Source organism: Ciona robusta, chromosome 10 (assembly GCF_009617815.1).
Source record: "Ciona robusta chromosome 10, ASM961781v2".
Lineage (NCBI taxonomy): Eukaryota > Metazoa > Chordata > Ascidiacea > Phlebobranchia > Cionidae > Ciona > Ciona robusta.
The window spans coordinates 7,587,293-7,607,715 of NC_143244.1; the positions used below are offsets into that span (position 1 = coordinate 7,587,293).

The following is a 20,423-nucleotide window of genomic DNA, read 5'->3' on the forward strand; positions in this document are numbered from 1 at the left end:
CTTACATTTACCACTTTGTGTGTAGATGTTTCTTTGATGTTTTGTTTTTCAAGTCTAACATTTTCTTCTATTTTTGATTCTTTTATGGCCAATACTACACAGCACAACTAATATCTGTTGAAGGAGAGTTCTAATAAAGCAAGCATGACTGAAGAAATAGCTTCGACTACTTTTGTTCCGTTGCAAACGGCAGACGATGTTGCAAGGAGACGAGAACAAGTCCTTTCTCAATATAAAGTATGTCGGTGTGATTTATTGTTTTTGTGGAAAAAAGTTATAACACGGTGTTCTGTTTCATACACCTCGCGCCTGCTTATAAGTTATCAGGTATGTAACTTGTTTATACTCGCATGGCCGGGAAACTGCGGGAATCGACAGTCATTATAACATGGGTGTTCTGTTTCATACAGCTCGTGTCAACTTACGAGTTGCCACATATGCAACTTTGGGTAATTTTTATTTTGTTTTACCCAACACTTGACCATATTATATTTTATCCAGAGCATGTTTAACTTTCCATATTCCCCCAGGCGTTCAAAGATGCCATGATTGCTAAAAGATTGGAATTAAAGGAAGCATTACGTTTCCAACATTTCCTGAGAGACACCGGTGAATTAGAGAGATGGATGAATGACAGGATGCAAATTGCTGTTGATGAAAGTTGGAAGGATACAACTAACTTGGAGGTGACAAAACTATTATTTGTGGGCCTTTTATGGTCTACATACCTAATAATTTGACGTTGATATATTATAAGTATAATTTTGATTTATTTTTATTAAAATACTGTCACAAAAATTAGACATTTTAAAATTAGCCTATCGATGGAAATCTAATTGAATTTATAACTATAAAATAGTTCTGCTTAAAAATATGTGTCTGCCACTTTGCCAAAAACACAAGGTCTTTTTGTTGTTAATTTTCACTTAAATATATTTATATTAATATGGGTGTAATTGGCAGTTAAGTTTAATAGCATTAGATGCAGTTGTCATGGCACAAATAAGCTTGCTAATTTATTGTCACCACTTATATGTGGTTGGCCTATTTAGTCATGCAATAAAATTAGGTCTCATTGTAATGAGTGCTGCCTTAGAATTTATCATTGATTACTAGTATTACTATGCTGTTTGAAAGGAACTTTTTTCTTTCCATTTGTGTCCAATTTTGAATTGACACGACATTTTAAAAGACCCACAGTATTGGACTCTCTAACATTCATTGTTTCTTATTATATTTAATTTATTTATATATATATATATAATATATATATTGTAAAATACAATTTTTTTTTCAGATTCGGCTTCAGAAGCACACCACCCTTGAAGCTGAGGTGAACGCTAATAAAGGATCTTTGGATAAACTTGATAATGAAGGACAAGACATGATTGAGCAGAAGTTTAGTGCATCCGACATTATTGAGGTATTAAAGTGTAGGCATCAAGTTAGGGAAGCATGATGCTAAATCTGCACAAAGCTTCCCTAAAGTAAAAGACAAAATCTTTTTTGACGATTTTCCATGCTGTGTCACACTATTGGACCTCATCACGTAAAATATAATTTGTCTTTCCTATGTAGTTCTTGTAGTATTTAGTCAAGTTCTCTTTATATGAGTGAGGTCATAGCTACACCATGTGACCTGGGATTTAGGCCAGGGTTGGCCCATTACCCCAACATTATATATGCACATTCTATTCTATATGAGTGAGGTCCTACAGTGAGACACGCCATGGGTCCTTAAATATATAAAAGAGTTCGCCCATTACCCTGATATTGTATATGCACATTCATTGGTACTTCAACTAGGAAGTGTTAAACAATTAAGTAGGAAGTGTTAAGTTACCAATATATTATAAACTTCATACAGGCTCGTTTGATTGAGCTTCACAACTTGTGGGACAAACTATTGAAAGCTTTGGAGTTCCGTGGGGTAAAGCTTGGACAGACTCATTCGCTGACAAACTTTCAAAGGAAATGTGAAGAAGTTCTTTATTGGATTAATGATAAGGTAAGAGTTTGTTGAGATATGCAACACCATCTCTTAACACCAGCTGGTATGTTAATGTAGCATAGATAGGCTAGATATTTTACCTTACGATTAACATAGTGGACATAGACTACTGAACTAGAGTTTTCAATCTTTCATGGTTCGTGCCCCCTTAAGAGGCACTCAACACCCGTGGCTTTTGCTCCATCAATAAAAAAACCTAGACTTGATTTAACAAATTAAAGCAGTGATTTGTCTATAAAATAAATAAAGCCATGTGCAGAGTTCTGTTTTGGCCTTTATATTTTTATCCTGGAGTGTGGCGAACAATGCATTGGGACAGTATAGCTCTCATTGGTGTTATAGTCTTGCCATAGGAGCATTATATACCTAAAATTTTAAGTATGCTATGTATACTGCTGAAAAACTTCCATATATTCAGTCACACAGTGTTAAATTAACATTCTGTTCCAAAGTTACCATTGTAAAAAAAGGAACATATTCATGCAATAGCTTTTCAAACCAGAAACTGTAAAAGTCTTAATTTGAAACTCTTTCCCAAGGAAACCATTGTGAGGTCCACTGATACCGGCAATGACTTGGATCATGTGAACATGCTGCTTGCTAAGTTTGAGGAATTCCAGAGTGAATTGCAAGGGTATGGGGACAGGGTGAAGGATGTCAATGATGAAGCTGATAAGCTGGTGGGTTTGTTTCAATATTTATAGTATGGGGAAGATAGGTCACTTTCTCTTGGTTTATGGTTTGAATATACTTAAAAAAATGGGCAACTCTAAATTGCTTACCTCGATAAAAAAGCTTTTGAAATACTCAAAACAAATTCAAAAAACTTCCACTTGAGAAGATTTTTTAATGATTTAAAATTTTTGAAACACCAACCAAAATTTTAACTAAAATCTCAAATTAAACTTAGCCTACTATGAGCACTGTTGCTAGCTTAGCATTTGTTACTAACTTAACTAGCTATAGATTGTGTATTAATTTGTTAATAAGTGACTAAATAAGCAACTTTTGAAATGTACACAGTTACCTTATTGTTTGCCAGTCTAAATTACTAGATTCAATTTGAATGAGAGACCGATGATATTCTTAGGAAATACAATTCACTGTATTTGCAATTGTTTTGTTTTTTAATTTATCCTGGCCAATTATGTGTCAATGTGTTATAGTTTAATTATGTGTTACAAAGATTTTCATTTCATTAGAAGTTGCTTGTTATCATAAGTGGCTTCTCCACAATGTACATTAAGTCCCCTTATACACTACATGAATATTGTATAGATTGAAATAGAAGGCCACCCTGAAGTAGAAGCGATAACCAGCAAGAGGGAGAGTGTAAATAATGCATGGGAGGCTTTGAACAAGCAAGCATCCAATAGAAGTGGGGCTCTACTGGCCTCAACGGAGGTTTATAAACTAACACGGTGAGATGGGCTATACACATATAGTAGGGCTGGGAAAGACGAGACACCTTTAGCATATATACCAGGGGGGGGCGGAGGGGGGGGGTTAGGGTGTCGCGAACCCCTTTCTTTTAATCCAAAAAAAATCAACTAAAAAAAAATTAAAAAACAAAATTTTGAAGTTTTTTTGATTAAACCAATTCTGGCCCTAATCCCAGGTCCCATGTTGTGCCTCGATGTAGGACCTCACCCATATAGCATAGAATGTGCATATACAATGTTGGGGTAATGAACCAACTCTGATCTAAGTTTCAGGTTTCATGGTATGCCTCACTGTAGGACCCATACAGAATGTGCATATACATTGTTGGGGTAATGAACCAACTCTGATCTAAGTTTCAGGTTTCATGGTATGCCTCACTGTAGGACCCATACAGAATGTGCATATATAATGTTGGGGTAATGGGCCAACTCTGGCCTAAACCCCAGGTCCCATGTTGTACCTCACTGTAAGACCTCACCCATATAGAATAGGATATAGATTATATTATACGTTTCTTATAACACAACACGTTATAACAGGGATGTGAACGAAACAATATCTTGGATGAAAGAGAAGGAAACGTTACTTGAATCATCAGATCTTGGTAGCGATATTACTTCAGTACAAGCATTACAACGTAGACATGAGGGAATTGAAAGGGATTTGGCTGCATTGGAAGAAAAGGTAAAAATATAAATATATTATTTTGTTTGTGCTGTTAACCTTTGATGGTTCGTGGCTTTGATTGTTCGTGGGAAATGGTAATAAATAAATAGTCTTTGTTAACCTTCCATGGTTCATGGTCTATTTTTTGATACACTCAAGTGCTTGGATTGAATAAAACTAAAAATGAAATGTTAATTCCACCTCAGCTTGTAGATAGTTACACATGTATCTTGTGTTGCTGGGCTGCAATTAATAAGATAGTCATCTTAATAAGGTGGTAACATAGACACCTGTTGTAACAGTGTTTCATCCCTAACTGGCGTTATGGCACAATGGTTAATGCGGCCGGATTCAAGTCCAGTGAACCATTGTGGTTTCTTGGGCAAGGCACTTAACGGCAATTGCTCCAACCCAGTAGTCACTAATGGGTCGTATAAATTGTCAGCCATACAGAAAAAACAATTACTAACAATTTCAACAAAGTTACATACGTGATAACTTGTAAGCGGGCATGAGGTGTATGAAACAAAACACCCGTGTCATAACGACTATCACTACCCCACAATTCAAGCATAAATAAGTTACATCCATAATAGCAGTAGCTGTTATCTATTTATTTAACACATGTATGTAATAATACAGGTTGGCGATTTACTGGTTGAATCCGAGCGAATAGAGGTCGACCATGGTAAGATGGACGTGATCAAAGTGCAACGGGATGTTATCAATGATAACTGGGAGAGAGTTACAAGGATTGCTGCCGAGAGGAAAGTTAGATTGCAACAAAGTTATGACTTGCAGGTCGGTATTAAGAGTACATTTTATATTTATCTGGGTAGTACTCAAGTACTGGTGACATTTTATGTATAAATCCTAATAAATTAAAAGTGTTTAAGAAGCTCCAAAAATGGCGAATTTTATTTCATTTGCAGCAGCTTAGCTGTTACAACCATAGTCAAAGAAATAGGATCCAAAAATATGTTGTTTTTTTTCTTTTTGATTTTCCCAGCTTTCCGAAATAAGAAACAGCCACTTTCTACACAACAGGCCTAAAAATGTTGGAAAAATATGTAAAACTTTGCTTCCCAGGAAACTCAACTGCTCGTGCAACTAAGAAACTAATGTTCTAAATATTTTTGGCAGAAATTTTTGGCTGACAGTCGTGAGCTCCTAGCATGGTCCGATGACATGGAGTCTCGTATATCAGCTGATGAACTCGCACACGATGTCAGTGGGGCTGAGGCTTTGGTGGATAAACATCAGGAACATAAGGTTGAATACTGTTTGTCATCATTATATTTGTGGCAATGGGCAATCCTGCCCTAAATCTTGGGTCCCATGGTGTGTCAGAGTGTAGGAATGTGCATATACAATGTTGGGGTAATGGGTCAACTGTGGCCTAAATCCCAGGTCCCAAGGCGTGCCTCGCTGTAGGACCTCACCCATATAGAATAGAATGTGCATATACAATGTTGGGGTAATGGGTCAACTCTGACTTAAATCCCAGGTCCCAAGGCGTGCCTCGCTGTAGGACCTCACCCATATAGAATAGAATGTGCATAAACAATGTTGTGGGAATGGGCCAACTCTGGCCTAAACCCCAGGTCCCATGACGTGCCTCACTGTAGGACCTCACCCATATACAATAGAATGTGCATATACAATGTTGGGGTAATGCTATTCTAGCCCTACACCCACTGATAGTGGAATCAAACATAAACAAAGTTATATTATCCATACAGGGAGAGATTGGAGCACAAGAAAGTAGTTTTGATAACGTGTTCAAGTTCGGTGGGAGGTTGATTGACGAGGGACATCCAGCTGCTGTGGTTGTGACTGTGGAGGTGGTGGATCAATCTTCATCTTCTTCTTCCAGCTCTTCAAGCTCCTCCAGTGAGGAGGAAGAAGGGGAGATTAAAGAGAGGTCGGTTAACTTTGTTTTAGCGGAATGTCACAAATATATCATGTGGCAGATAGCATTAATTTGTGCAACTCATTGTCTAGCACACCCTGTATTCGTTCATTTATTTGAAAAAAAGATTGTTTTAAACAATTAACAACGGTCTATGTGAGTCCTGAGGATACAGTTTTATAATTCTTTGAATGTTCTTTGTTTACTACAAAATGGGATGAGAAAATAGAATGAAAAGCTGTCCCATCTCCCCCACCCTACTATAGTACCTGCAAGAACGCAAAATAACTTGACCCCTTGCAACCGCTGGCAAAGCTTGTTATAAAAAATTCAATTCTCATCCACCTAATCATCTATCGACAGTGCATTTTTATACCTGAAGATGGGAGTTAGCTCCCCAGCTCCCATCTTCTACTTAACTCCCATTTTTCAGTAAACCCAGGATTAAGACACGCACGGAAACGAAGCCGGGCATCATACCCGAGTATATTGATCTGTTAACTGAACGTAAGCAATCACTTATGGATAAATGGGAGGAAAGACATGGATTGTATGATCAGTGTTTGCATCTTGCTCTGTTCATAAGAGATGCTGAACAAGCGGAATCCTGGATTACAACACAGGTGCTTAGAAACTTCCTCATGAATTGCTTGTTAGGTGTTTTACAGCAATAAAGACACCCACTAAAGTTTGTTTAGAATTTTGTTAAAACCAACATTCAACTAAAATGGATATAAACTAACTAATTTTATAGGAGATTATCCTTGTCAAAATAATATAAATATATGTTTTTAATAGGAAATGTTCCTTGCTAGAATAATATAATCGTATAATGTGTAATACAAATGCATAAGAAAAACACACCTTGTATTTTTAGGAGATGCTTCTTGCCCAAAGTGAGTTAGGAGATTCCTTACACGCTGTACAAGTGTTGCGTAGAAAACAAGCGGACTTTGCAAAGTCAGCGACAGCGCAAGAGGAAAAGATAATGTCTGTAAACGACGTTGCTAACCGGTTGATTGAACGTGGACATTATGCTCAGGATGATATTGGGAAACGCAGAGACTTGGTGGGTGGGGTTATCATGGTGTTTATTAAATATGTGTGTTGGGCGATGTGAGTGATAACTACTTATGTACGGTGGGTGTTTGGCGTAGAATGTTCAATGGCACTAAAGCTTGTGTTTCAATTTTAATTTATATTTGGTTATCAATAGTGAATTGTGTGTGCAGTGACTTTGTGTGTTGGATTAGTGTGATGTGGATATTGACATAGAGTAATATGAATTTATGGATAAATTGAAAGCTAACAATTCCTAACCAACTTCTCTAGACACTTAACACCTAAACTCAATTATCTAAATCAGGATTTGATTTGTACATTCATCAAACACTTTGAAAATAGAAATAACAAAATATTTCTTTTTACTACTTTAACTTTCCGTTTTATCTTTTGTTTATACGCATATGGTAAACTTATATATGCCTAATTGTTGCTAATTTCCATAATGTATATAACAAACATTACAGCTTATGGAAAGACACGCCGAGTTAAACAAAGGAATAAAGATTTGGCACAGCAACCTGGAAGACGCTTATAATTTCCAATTATTCCAACGCGATGCAAACAATCTGCTTTCATGGATTGAAGAGAAAAGTAAAACAGCTAATGATGATTCGCATAAGGTGCGTTGTGCCCCATTACCCCAACACCCAAGGTGCTATGACCCATTAGTGACCACTGGGTTGGAGCTGGCAACCATCTATTACTCTGTATAGATTGTATCACTAGGCCTAACCTATAGAAATAAAAAATGTTATAATATGGTATAAAAAAATATTTTCAAAAAGCTCAAAATTTATTTATTTTACTTTTCTAACCAGGAAGGTGCAATATATAGATTAAAAAAAAAATTTGACTTCTAACTTTTTAAAGATTTTTAAAAACATATGTTTTACCAATCAGGACCCAGCGAACATCCGAGGCAAGCTTCAGCGCCACCAAGTGTTCCACGATGAAGTAGCGTCGAGTAAGGTTCGAGTTCAGTCCTTGGTGGATGACGGTGGTAAGTTGATGGATGCGGAACATTACGAGAAGGATCGGATACAATCGATGTTGGCTGAGGTGGAGGAAGGGTGGGCGAAGCTCGTGGAAAGTTGCGATAATAGAGGTGGGAAAGTATGGTCATTTTATTTAATATATTTATGTTGGTGTATTGCATATGTGCGAATGTTCCTAACTGTTTAAAAAGTAGAGTCTGCTCGACATTAGTTTATTCAAATCGGTTCTTTTTTTGAGATTTTTTGATCGTCCCCCGTAAATTTCAGTTGCCGACCGTTATTTTAATGCACCTAAAATGACTAAAAACTAAAAAACTAGTAAGGCTGATAAAAATCAAACTACAGGCCTAATAATTATTACTTAGCGCCAATAATATCGGCCATTTTATTTTGCTCTTGCCGATAAACCTAAACCACCCAAAATACGACCTATATATTTTCCTAAGCAGCCATGACCCTGCACTTACGCATACATTCATTTTTCAGGCAGCAAACTATCTGACGCATGCGCTGAGCAGGTGTTTAATAGATCTGTTGCCGAGTTGAACAGATGGGTGGATGAGGTGGAGGCCGCTCTTTCATCAGATGATGTGGGTAAAGATGTAGCGAGTGTGGCATCGCTTATTAAGAAGCACCAACTCACTGAAGTGGACGTGCAAGTTCACAAGGTAAGTGGTTTAACTTTGTGTGGGTGAATATCATTTTAAGGTGTATGTGGTAACACGACTCTTAACATTACAAGTTCACAAAGCAAGTAGTTTACCTTTGTGTGTGGAAGTTTTAGGTTTTCAAGACTTCTTTGAGAATGCTTTCAAAACTTGCAGCAAACTTTTTTGCCCGGGAAAGTGTGTCCAGTCATGGCTCAAATCCCATTTTCACAATCTTTTGCACCTGTAAAAAGAACTTACCACCAGAAGCTATCATACTTAATTTTGTTAAGAATGCATTTGATTGTATTTTCAATTTACTATATGTGTGTGTTTTTCGAAACTAATAAAACATTGTAATTTTTAACAGGAGCGACTAACTGGGATTGAAATCCAAGCAATTAAGTTTGTTGAGAACGAACATTTTAACGCTGAAGCAATCAAGGAAAAACAAGAAGAATTATTTGCAAGATATGAGAAGCTACAGGCAAGTTGTTTCTTATTTAATATAACAAGGAAAGATCTCCCAACAAATATGTTTGGGTCCTTCCCGTCTACCTTTGAGGAAGCGACAAGGCTCAACATCTGGTGAGGTGTGTGGTAGCATCCTGGGTGTTGGGGTAATGGGCCAGTTCTGGCCCAATCTCCCATGGTGTGGTGTAAGTATTTCGACACATATTCCTGTTAAACAAGTCTCTTGTTGAAATGTTTAATTATATTTTCAATATAAACCTGACAACCTCCAGTATCATATAACTTTCATTTAAAACATTTCGGTGTAAAAAATAAACCATTTTGTACTTGTATTTAAACTGACCAGAAAAAAGTTTTATGCAACTTATACATATATATCATATAACGATGTTATTCACAGGAACCACTTAAATCTCGTCGTGAAAAACTGAGCAACTCGCTTCGTAGCAAACAATTGTTCCGCGACATTCAAGATGAACATGATTGGATTCAAGATAAATTACCGATCACTTCAGCTACTAATATCGGTATTTTATATTTCTCTATCTTATACAACAAAACTCTAAATCAGTACTGTATACATTGCTAGTTGTCTTTGTTTTCAACAAAATATTGCATGAAATCATTTAAATTGGTGCAACAACCCAAATATTAAACATATTTATATCAAAGCTTTGACGTTTTGTAGAAAAAGATGATAAGCATCTTATAATGCAATAGTTCAGCAATTGAACCTTTTTGTATGTTGAACATAAATTAATAGCAAAGCTTTGGTGACTGACTGAATAAAACGCAGGCAAAGATTTGATGAGCGTTCGTAACTTGGTGAAGAAACATCATATTGTACAAAGTGAAATCACAGCTCATGATGGAAATATAAACGATGTAATTAAACAAGCTCATCAACTAATGGAGGAAGGTAAGTGGTTTAAACTGGTTTGAACCAGTAATACTGGTTATAAGAGATATATGTTTTGCCTAAGGTGGCTGTACACAGCATCTGGAATACGTCCATTTTGTCTGTTTTGTCGGGATTTCGCTGCCGCATGCGGAACTCGGTAATGGGTTTGCATACGACTTCGCAAGCGAACACGCAGGATACTGTGTACATCCAACTTCAATGGCATTTTGCCTAAATTGCAGTAATAACAATTTGTTGAACTTTGTAATCCTATTTAATGTGTCATAGTTTAATTTAAAATTGTATCATGTATTTAGCATGTATTTTTAACTTTGATATTCCTTGTTCACATATAGGGAAAAAAAAAAAAAAAATGTATTTATATAAAAAATATAAATATAAAAACAATTTTTGTGAAATTTTTTCATCGCCAAAAAATAAGATACACAAAAACTATACTTTAATTTTTTTGAATGCAGGTAACTTTGAGGCTGATCAACTGAACGTGGCATCGCAAAGGTTGATGGATGAGTGGAAGATGTTGAAGAAGTCGGCGGATGATCGCGAGGAAATGTTGAAAGATGCCTTGGAGGCTCAAAGTTATCTCGCTGCTGCTCATGATGCACAAGTCTGGATGGAGGTGGGTTGGTGTGGAGTGACAGTAAGCATGAGGTGTATGAATACACCATGTGTGTCTGGTGTATAAAAAGACACCCATGTTATAACTTAACAGTGAGCATGAGGTGTATGAATACACCATGTGTGTCTGGTGTATAAAAAGACACCCATGTTATAACTCGACAGTGAGCATGAGGTGTATGAATACACCATGTGTGTCTGGTGTATAAGAAGACACCCATGTTATAACTCGACAGTGAGCATATGGTGTATGAATACACCATGTGTGTCTGGTGTATAAGAAGACACCCATGTTATAACTCGACAGTGAGCATTGGGTGTATGAATACGCCATGTGTGTCTGGTGTATAAAAAGACACCCATGTTATAACTTAACAGTAAGCATGAGGTGTATGAATACACCATGTGTGTCTGGTGTATAAGAAGACACCCATGTTATAACTCGACAGTGAGCATGATGTGTATGAATACACCATGTGTGTCTGGTGTATAAAAAGACACCCATGTTATAACTTAACAGTAAGCATGAGGTGTATGAATACACCATGTGTATCTGGTGTATAAGAAGACACCCATGTTATAACTCGACAGTGAGCATGAGGTGTATGAATACACCATGTGTGTCTGGTGTATAAAAAGACACCCATGTTATAACTTGACAGTAAGCATGAGGTGTATGAATACACCATGTGTGTCTAGTGTATAAAAAGACACCCATGTTATAACTCGACAGTGAGCATTGGGTGTATGAATACACCATGTGTGTCTGGTGTATAAAAAGACACCCATGTTATAACTCGACAGTGAGCATGATGTGTATGAATACACCATGTTTGTCTGGTGTATAAGAAGACACCCATGTTATAACTCGACAGTGAGCATGATGTGTATGAATACACCATGTGTGTCTGGTGTATAAAAAGACACCCATGTTATAACTTAACAGTAAGCATGAGGTGTATGAATACACCATGTGTGTCTGGTGTATAAGAAGACACCCATGTTATAACTCGACAGTAAGCATGGGGTATAATACACACACCATGTTTATCGCTGATTCGCTGCCATATTAAATTTAAATATTTCATCACCATTGACGCAGCATAAATATACTTATGACATCACAATGGTCTCCTGGGAAATATGTTTGTTTAGGAAAAGAATGCGATAATAATATCCGATGACGTCGGCGCTGATGAAGATTCTGCTGAGTCGTTGATCAAGAAACACGAGGCGCTCATGCGTGACGTTGGGGCGTTTGATGATGTCATAATTAACTTGCGAAAAGACGCCGAAAAATGCAAAGTGAGTTTGATATTATTTGCTTGTTGTTAATTTTTCATATTTAAAAGTATGAGAGTTATTTACATTTCTGCGATCTTTAATTTAAATTTTTTGAACTTTTGGTTTTTTTACACAAAAAGATAAAAAAAATCCTGTATTAATGGGTTTTTTGGTAAATTTTTACAATATTTCGTCAAGATTATGTATCTGACATATATATTCCACCTCACCCATAGTTGCAAACACCATGGGACAAAGATGATGAAGCAGAAAAGGTCGTCATCTTACATGAATATCGACAGAAGTCACCCCGTGAGTTGTCGGTCAAGAAGGGAGAAGTTCTCACCGTCGTGTCTTCATATAATAAGGTTGGGCCAGTGTAGTTGGTATGTGTATAATAAGGTCGGGGAAAATGGGACACCTTTAGCGCATAATATCCAAAAATCTTGGTCGTGTTTTAAACAATTAACAACGGTCTATGGCAGTCGTGATGATTAGGTTTAATATGTTTTTGAATGTTCTTTGTTTACTAATAAATAAGAAGTGAGAATTGAAAGACAAGGTGTCCCATCTTGCCCACCCTGCTTTCTACATTCTTATACATTACAGTTGATAATAATAATCCAAGTTACCTTTTTGGTTGTAATGTTTATGATTGATGGTTTGGTGCCTGTATAAATATAAAGTGGCGCAGCCAGAAAAAATAAGGGGAGATTTAATCAAAAAATTTAAAAAATATTATTTTTTAAATTTTTTTTTAATTAATTTTTTTTTAAAGGGCGGGTCGCCACACCCTAAACCCCCCCCCTTGTTGCACCACTATATATATGAATATATATTATATTTAGACCCACACACATTATTGGCCACCAGGTATATAGTAATATCCAATGTTAAATAGGATTGGTGGAAATTGGAGAACGAGGAGCGACAAGGATTCGTCCCCGCATCCATATTGAAGCGAGTTTCTCCTGATGAGATGAAAGATGAGAGCGATGATGATGTAAGAGATGAGGAAGTTGATCATCCAGATGTTCAACCTACGATACTTGGGAGGCAGAAGGAGTTGGAGGAATAGTGAGTTTGGAGCTTGGTTGTTTTTATGGCTTTTGGAGCAGCAACGTCAAGATTTCATTCAATACTATGAAACCAATGTCGGCTCCTTTTGGGGAAGCGACAGGCTTCAAAAAACTGGCAGGTCCATGTAGCACCTCGGGTGTTGGGGTAATGGGACAACTCTGACCTAAACTGTTTGAGCTAAACTGTCAGCCATACATAAAAACAATCACCTACACCTACAAAGTAATATGTGTGGTAACTTTTAATCAGCACGAGGTGTATGAAGCCACCACATATTTTGCACATTGCAGTGTTATAAAATAACCCCTCGAACCTTTCCAGTTACGATGAAATGAAAGTCCACGGAGAGCAACGTCGTGGGGGGCTGGAACACTCCCGTCGCCGCCATGCGTTGGCACGTAAATGTGACGACCTCCTTCGTTGGATGGACGAGCAGAAAGTACAAGCGGATAAATATAAAGATGAGGATGATGAGGAAAAGGATGGAGGGTTGGAGCAAGTGGAGATGAGACAGAAGAAACTCGATGATTTCCAAAAGGTGAGGACTTACTTGCATGGAATGGTTATTTCTTATATTAAAACAACAAATTTAAAGTGAAAACTGCAACAAAAAGTAAAATATCTGTGTGTAGAAAATTTTCGGAGAGTTTAAAGTCTATTGACCATACAACCTAAACCCATAAACCCTTTCTTTAAATTTATAATTTATGGGAGGGACTTTTTGTGTTGCATGGATTTTGTTTTTACGGCTTGCAGTAAGTTTTAGTAAACACAATATATACCTTCCTATTTACTCCCAACGAAAACTCTTGTTTAGTTGTCTGTATGGACGTCACTTGGAATAATTGTCCAAGAACACCTCAACCACATTGGTAGCAATGCCAAGACTTGAAACTGCATTCTCTTAAAAAAACATAACACAAAAAAACAACAAGATCTCTTTATAGCTTATGATGTGCCTGGTAACAAATGCATGCATGTGTTCTTATATGTGTATATATGCATATGTTGTTATATGTATATATAGTAGGATGGGGGAAGATGGGACACCTCTAGCACATAATATCCAAATATCCTGATCTTGTTTTAAACAATTAACAACGGTCTATGGAAGTCATGAAAATACGCTTTAAGAATTCTGTGTATGTTCTTCGTTTACTACCAATTGGGACGAAAAAATAGAATGATAAGGTGTCCCATCTTCCCCCGACCTACTATATGTGTTCCTATATGTGCATATATACATATGTTGTTATATGTGTATATATGTATATAACAAACCAACTTCTCCTTCAGGATTTAAAAGCACGCGAGAAGCGAATCGAGGAATTGAACACGGAGGCCGCTTCACTTAAACTTGATGATGATGGTGGTTCAAGTAGCAGTTCTAGTAGTTCAAGCTCCAGCAGTGGAGATTCTGTTGATGCTGCTCAACTTGATCAAGATCAGATCGTTGCCAAGAAAATTAAGGTAGAAATATTTATTCCAAATTTGTGGGTCATTTTTTATAAGGAAATAAAGGACAACACATTTTATTTATTAATATGGATTTTATAAACATTATCACGAGTGAAAACTTACCAATAAAATAACATTAATCTATAAAAAAAGTTGAAAACAACTAATTTAGTAACAATGTCTACCAAACAGACACCAACTTTATAAACATAGGGAAGGCAGGGATAGTTAGACGCACAAACCTATAAAACAAATCCAACTTATTGGTTGTAATCATACTATTAAAGCATTATAACAAAACCTAGAGTAGACTCGCCCACCCTGCCACCCCAGGTTTGGTGCCTAAGGTTTCTAATATTCATAACATATTAACACAGCCATTAGAGACTATGGTTGGACATAGAAGTATAACGAAGGTTTGTTATGCATGAGTTTCATGCAAGTGCATTGGTGGTGCATGTGTCATTGCTTGATATGTGTTGTGTATTGATTGATATGCGGCATCAAGTTTGCTTCAGAATATTCACATCACAACCATCTTCATAACCATCTCATATGACATGAAAAATGTTGTGTTTTTTTCTGGTATTAAAAAGGCAGTTTAAGTTTCGACAAGACTTTTTCAGGGAATGTAAACCACGGAAAATACTACAGAAACACACTATGTATTTACACCAGTTAAGCCGTGAAGAGTTATTTATATTATGCCTGGTAGCAGAAGTTAAAATGTGTGTATATCATCATAATTAATGTTAATGTTATGAATGTGTTTTGGTGTTTCATATTTGCTGCACTGTTTATATATGTTGTTGTTGTCAAACTATCATATATGGTATGTTGTATGTTGTATGTGCAACAAACGCATCACATTGTTTTGCAATTAGCTTTTCTGGAAAGCGGTTTGTAATATTATATTATGCCCGGCAGAAACAGCTGCAGAACAAATTAAATTATATTTACAAGGTCAAAATTCACTTGAATTGTTACAGCTTTTATAAGTGGCAACATACCAGAGACCCTATAAAAGCTTTGTGGCAGCTTTGACTTAACGATTCCCACAATTTTGAGACTCCTAGGTTACGAATATATTTTGTACTGTGTTGAATGTTGGTGATATTTGGATGTTTAATCCACATTTTAAACCAATGTTGCAGAACTTGAATGACCAATGGTCCTTGCTACACAAAGTTGTCCAAGAACAAAACGACAACCTTGGATCCGCACACCAGGTTCAAAGATTCTTCAGGTGATTTGTTCATCATGTGTTCCTTGTGTTCAGCAGATTACATAGAGCTAAGGGCTTGTAGCTGTTTTTTATGGTATAGAGTTGTCAACCTTGAACTGTCAGGTTTTTAGTTGTCGCCTTTGAGTTAGTTTATCGAGGTGTAATTATATATGCCCCCATTTACAAGTTTACTGGTGCAGGCTGACGAGTTACTAAATATGGAACTTATTTATTTTTGGATGGTGAGGAAACAACAGTCATTATAACACGGGTGTTCTGTTTCATACACCCCGTGCACGCTTATATTTAGTTTGTAAATTTCTACTGTATTTACATTCACAACAACCACAGAGACGCCGATGAAACAAAGGAATGGATCGATGAAAAAAGCACGACACTTGATGATGATAATGTGGGGTCGGATCTACCTACTGTGCAGGTACGTTTGTACATAATAGATATCTTATATTATGCATAAAAGTTATATGTTATGCCTATGAATTGACCTAGGCATAAAAAAACTACCTATTTTTTTGTGTTTCCTTTTTCAACGCCTACACTGCAGGTCAGTTTTACAACCTGTTGGAGTTCGGTGTTCTCTTCTGTTAAAAGCTGCTGTGTTATAACTTCACTTACAAGCTAGAATGTAAAGTGTTTTTATCCTAATAACTGATGTGTTATTTAAATTGTTAATGATACAAAAAAACAATCACCAACAAATGTAGTAACTTAAACTATTTAATTCACCGCAGGCTTTACAACGTAAGCACGATGGGTTGGAGCGAGACTTGGCAGCTCTTGGTGAAAGAGTCCACTCCTTAGATGCTGATGCTGCAAGATTAACCAAGGAACATCCGGAGCAAGAGGAACCAATTCAGATCAAACGAACCGAGATTAATCAAGCGTGGAATGATTTGGTGGCAAAGGTTAGTTTGTTGTTTCTCTTAAAAATCATTTTATATTTTGGTTCTGCAGCGTGGCTCACCATAGGACTTGAGATTTTGGCCTATTACCCATTAGCTGGCCTAAAGGTCATCCAAGGTCACACCAAACACCTCTTGCTCCAGTGCATGTAATATTAGAATGACACTCTGGCACACAAACTCAGCTTATATAGGAACACAAAATCACTCAAGCATTACATTGAACATAGAGATTGAGAAAAACAATAATAATAAAATAAATGTTTGTACAATGGTGATAATTTTGGGAGTTAACATAAAGGTCTGATAAACCTAAAATCTTATTGATGTAAATAATAAATATCTTATAAAATAAAATATTAACATATTAGATTAGCTTTACATATCCTAACACCAAACACTCCACAGGCTGAGGGTCGTAAAAGATCGCTGTCAGATTCCAATGATTTACAAAGATTCCTCGCTGACAAGCGTGAGTTACAACGATGGTTGGCACATATGTATGACCAAGTATCAAGTGAAGATGTGGCTGAAGATATACCGGCTGCTGAAGCGATGTTGCAAAGGCACCAGGTGTGTGTAGGTTTGTGGCTACTTTGACGGTAATGCATTCTATTGGATATAGATTTATGTAGATAGTTTGAGTGTCTATTCTACATGGGTGAGGTCCTGTTGGAGGTTCTAGGATTTAGGTCCCTTACATCTGCTGTCACTAAATGAGTTGGGCATAATATAATACAGTACTTGCTTAAATTGGACTTGTGTAGCTAGTTTTAATACAAAGCCTTCTACTCTGTATGGGTGAGGTCCTTGCTTTTTAATTATATTCAAATATTCATTACCGGTTTGTTTACTAATTAGCACGATGTGGAAATACAATAAAACAGACAGACTTTTAAGTCTCATACATCTTAAATGTAAACTAGGACTTATAGTTTTAGTCCAATCATCATTTCACCCATTATCTGGTTGATCTGCACGGTATCAACATTTCAGCTGTTACTGTCCTTGTTTAAATGGGAGGGTTATCACTTTTTTACATTTTACACCCATTACATTTGACTTGTCAAAATTTCTGCTTATTCAAACAAATTTTTGTATTTTTCCCAACAAGACCACATAATGTAGTAACAGTCTGAATAGCTTAATTTGTACTATTATAAACATGCGGCTAATGCTATTACAGGAGCATCGAGCCGACATGGATGCTCACGCACCAGCCTTCCACGGGTTGGAGAGACAAGCAGATGTTCTTATACAAGCAGAACATGGAGCAGCCGACGACATCGACGCTGCTATACAAGAAACATCTAAGCAACGAGAAGAATTGGAAAAGTAAATTTTACACATATTGTTATAGCTGAGTGGTTAGATTTCTTGCATCTAAACCAGGGATACCAGGTTTGATACTGCTATCATTGTGGGTGTATGTGTCCTTGGGTAAGACACTTAACGGAAATTGCTCCAACCCAGTGGTCACTGATGGGTTGTCTAAATTGTCAGCCGTACAAAACATGTCCCTATAAAGTTACATACGTGGTAACTCGTAAGCTGGCCCGAGGTGTATGACACAGAACACCCGTGTTATAACGACTGTTGTTGCCCCGCCATGCCAGGCGAAATAATAAACATATACCTTAATATATAAGCAAACATCACTTTTGGTTAAAACTGTGAACTTGTATATTACATTAAGCCTAATAGCAACAAGGGCATTGTATACCCTGTGTACTAAAGTAACAGACGACTATAAACATTGTACATTCCAACAGAGCATGGGCAAACCGTCGTATATTATTAGAGCAATGTCTCATCTTACATTTGTTCTTACGTGATTGCGATAATGCTGAGAATTGGATGCAAGCCAGAGAAGCTTTCCTTGCTGTCGAACAAAACGGTTTGTTTGTATTTTATATTTATTTAATATGGGTAGGTGATAGTTGTTTTTAACTTTAATATGGATATTTATATGGTATATACATCATTGTAGTCAATTTGTAATATTGTTGGCTTTCAATGAAAATTTTTTCCTAATTTTTTTAAGGTGTTTTAAATATGTTAAAGTATTTGGACAACTTTAATTTGTAAAGCAGAATTTTATCTGTGCAAGCTAAAGTAACAACAAAAAGTAGAAGTAACACCCCAAATGTTGTGCCTATGGCCCCCACGTTGTTTTTATACCAAGTAGCAATGAGACAACTTTATTCACCATCTTAACCCCCCCCCCCCACACAGACGACACAATATATAAGTTCCGACTTTTCGCTGTTTCTTTATTTACCCCTTTAAAATGCTAGCTTAAGATTTTCTCAACTGATTGTTTTTCTGTTAACATCTTCAATCCAACCAACACCCCCACAGACGACACGTTGGATTCCGTTGAATCGTTGATCAAGAAACACGAAGACTTTGACCGAGCGATCGGGTTGCAGGAGGCGAAGATGGCTTCCCTTCAATCATCGGCTCAACATCTCAATAAATCGGATCCTCCACATTATGCGAAGGAGAGGATCGAGGAGAAAGCTAAAGATGTCCAAGAGAGGTGGGGAAGTCATTATACATATGTAAAAATAATTAAAAAGCAATCGAAATCACCCACAAAGTTACATACGCGGTAACTCGTAAGCGAGCACGAGGTGTATGAAACAGAACACCTGTGTTATAACGACTGTTGTTGCCCCACCATGCGAGGATAAATAAGTTACATACGTGGTAACTAGTAAGCAGGCACGAGGCGTATGAAACAGAACACCAGTGTTATAACGACTGTTGTTGCCCCACCATGCGAGGATAAATAAGTTACATACGTGGTAACTAGTAAGCAGGCACGAGGTGTATGAAACAGAACACCCGTGTTATAACGACTGTTGTTGCCCCACCATGCGAGGATAAATAAGTTACATACGTGGTAACTAGTAAGCAGGCACGAGGCGTATGAAACAGAACACCAGTGTTATAACGACTGTCGTTGCCCCGCCATGCAAGGATAAATAAGTTACATACGTGGTAACTAGTAAGCGAGCACGAGGTGTATGAAACAGAACACCCGTGTTATCACGATTGTCGTTTTCCTGCAACGCAAAAATAAAGGAATTTACATTCTTTTATTTTTATTTGATATAATATGAATAAATATTATTAACCACTATTTGAGTTGTGATATAAACGAGTTACATCCATTTATTTAACTATAAATGCAAGGTGGCAACATTAAACCTCGTCCCATTTTCATTGGACTAGCGGCAGGCAGTATTATTATTACTACATATATTTGCTTAACTTATAAACCATATAAATACAACAGGTGGCAGCAGTTAAAGGTAGCTTTGATAGAGAAGCGTTCACGACTCGGTGAAACACAAACGTTGCAACAATTCAGTCGCGATGTTGATGAGGCTGACGCTTGGATCGCCGAGAAGATGCAGACGGCACTTGATGATAGTTACAAAGATCCAACTAATATTCAGGTAAGGTTGATGTGTTGGCATTGTTGATGTGGAAGTTGTGAACATGCATCGGGAAGCTTTTAAAGACTGACTTTTTACAACGGTGCAGAATGGCTTTACAAGTGTTTTCAATTAAACTTTTTGTCAAAAATGAGATATTTTTTTAGTTTCCGATTTGTTAGAAAACTTTTGTCATAATGCGGTGTTCTTTGTAGAAATGTCATGTTTTTTTGGAGTAAACAGGATTTTCTGGT

The 20,423-nt window shown here is 36.9% G+C and overlaps 1 protein-coding gene across 2 annotated transcripts in view; it reads left to right on the forward strand.

Moving 5' to 3' along the window:
• Positions 1-61: 61 nt before the first annotated feature.
• LOC149730380 (spectrin alpha chain, non-erythrocytic 1-like) overlaps positions 62-20,423 on the forward strand; it is a 29,483-nt gene continuing 9,121 nt past the window's right edge. The window contains exons 1-33 of one of the 2 annotated variants that reach the window (XM_089887101.1): positions 62-237; positions 531-686; positions 1,298-1,423; positions 1,868-2,008; positions 2,551-2,691; positions 3,290-3,432; positions 3,994-4,138; positions 4,763-4,921; positions 5,264-5,392; positions 5,863-6,044; positions 6,466-6,655; positions 6,910-7,101; positions 7,562-7,717; positions 7,998-8,202; positions 8,579-8,760; positions 9,110-9,226; positions 9,614-9,740; positions 10,010-10,132; positions 10,594-10,754; positions 11,909-12,058; positions 12,274-12,405; positions 12,939-13,114; positions 13,439-13,655; positions 14,414-14,587; positions 14,953-14,991; positions 15,730-15,821; positions 16,152-16,239; positions 16,553-16,726; positions 17,132-17,296; positions 17,910-18,058; positions 18,496-18,620; positions 19,085-19,265; positions 20,028-20,190. In XM_089887101.1, coding sequence (XP_089743227.1) covers positions 145-237; positions 531-686; positions 1,298-1,423; positions 1,868-2,008; positions 2,551-2,691; positions 3,290-3,432; positions 3,994-4,138; positions 4,763-4,921; positions 5,264-5,392; positions 5,863-6,044; positions 6,466-6,655; positions 6,910-7,101; positions 7,562-7,717; positions 7,998-8,202; positions 8,579-8,760; positions 9,110-9,226; positions 9,614-9,740; positions 10,010-10,132; positions 10,594-10,754; positions 11,909-12,058; positions 12,274-12,405; positions 12,939-13,114; positions 13,439-13,655; positions 14,414-14,587; positions 14,953-14,991; positions 15,730-15,821; positions 16,152-16,239; positions 16,553-16,726; positions 17,132-17,296; positions 17,910-18,058; positions 18,496-18,620; positions 19,085-19,265; positions 20,028-20,190 — 4,893 coding nt within the window. In that variant the 5' untranslated portion in view covers positions 62-144. The remainder of the gene's footprint in view (positions 238-530; positions 687-1,297; positions 1,424-1,867; positions 2,009-2,550; positions 2,692-3,289; positions 3,433-3,993; positions 4,139-4,762; positions 4,922-5,263; positions 5,393-5,862; positions 6,045-6,465; positions 6,656-6,909; positions 7,102-7,561; positions 7,718-7,997; positions 8,203-8,578; positions 8,761-9,109; positions 9,227-9,613; positions 9,741-10,009; positions 10,133-10,593; positions 10,755-11,908; positions 12,059-12,273; positions 12,406-12,938; positions 13,115-13,438; positions 13,656-14,413; positions 14,588-14,952; positions 14,992-15,729; positions 15,822-16,151; positions 16,240-16,552; positions 16,727-17,131; positions 17,297-17,909; positions 18,059-18,495; positions 18,621-19,084; positions 19,266-20,027; positions 20,191-20,423) is intronic. The other variant, XM_089887102.1, reaches the window with a different exon arrangement.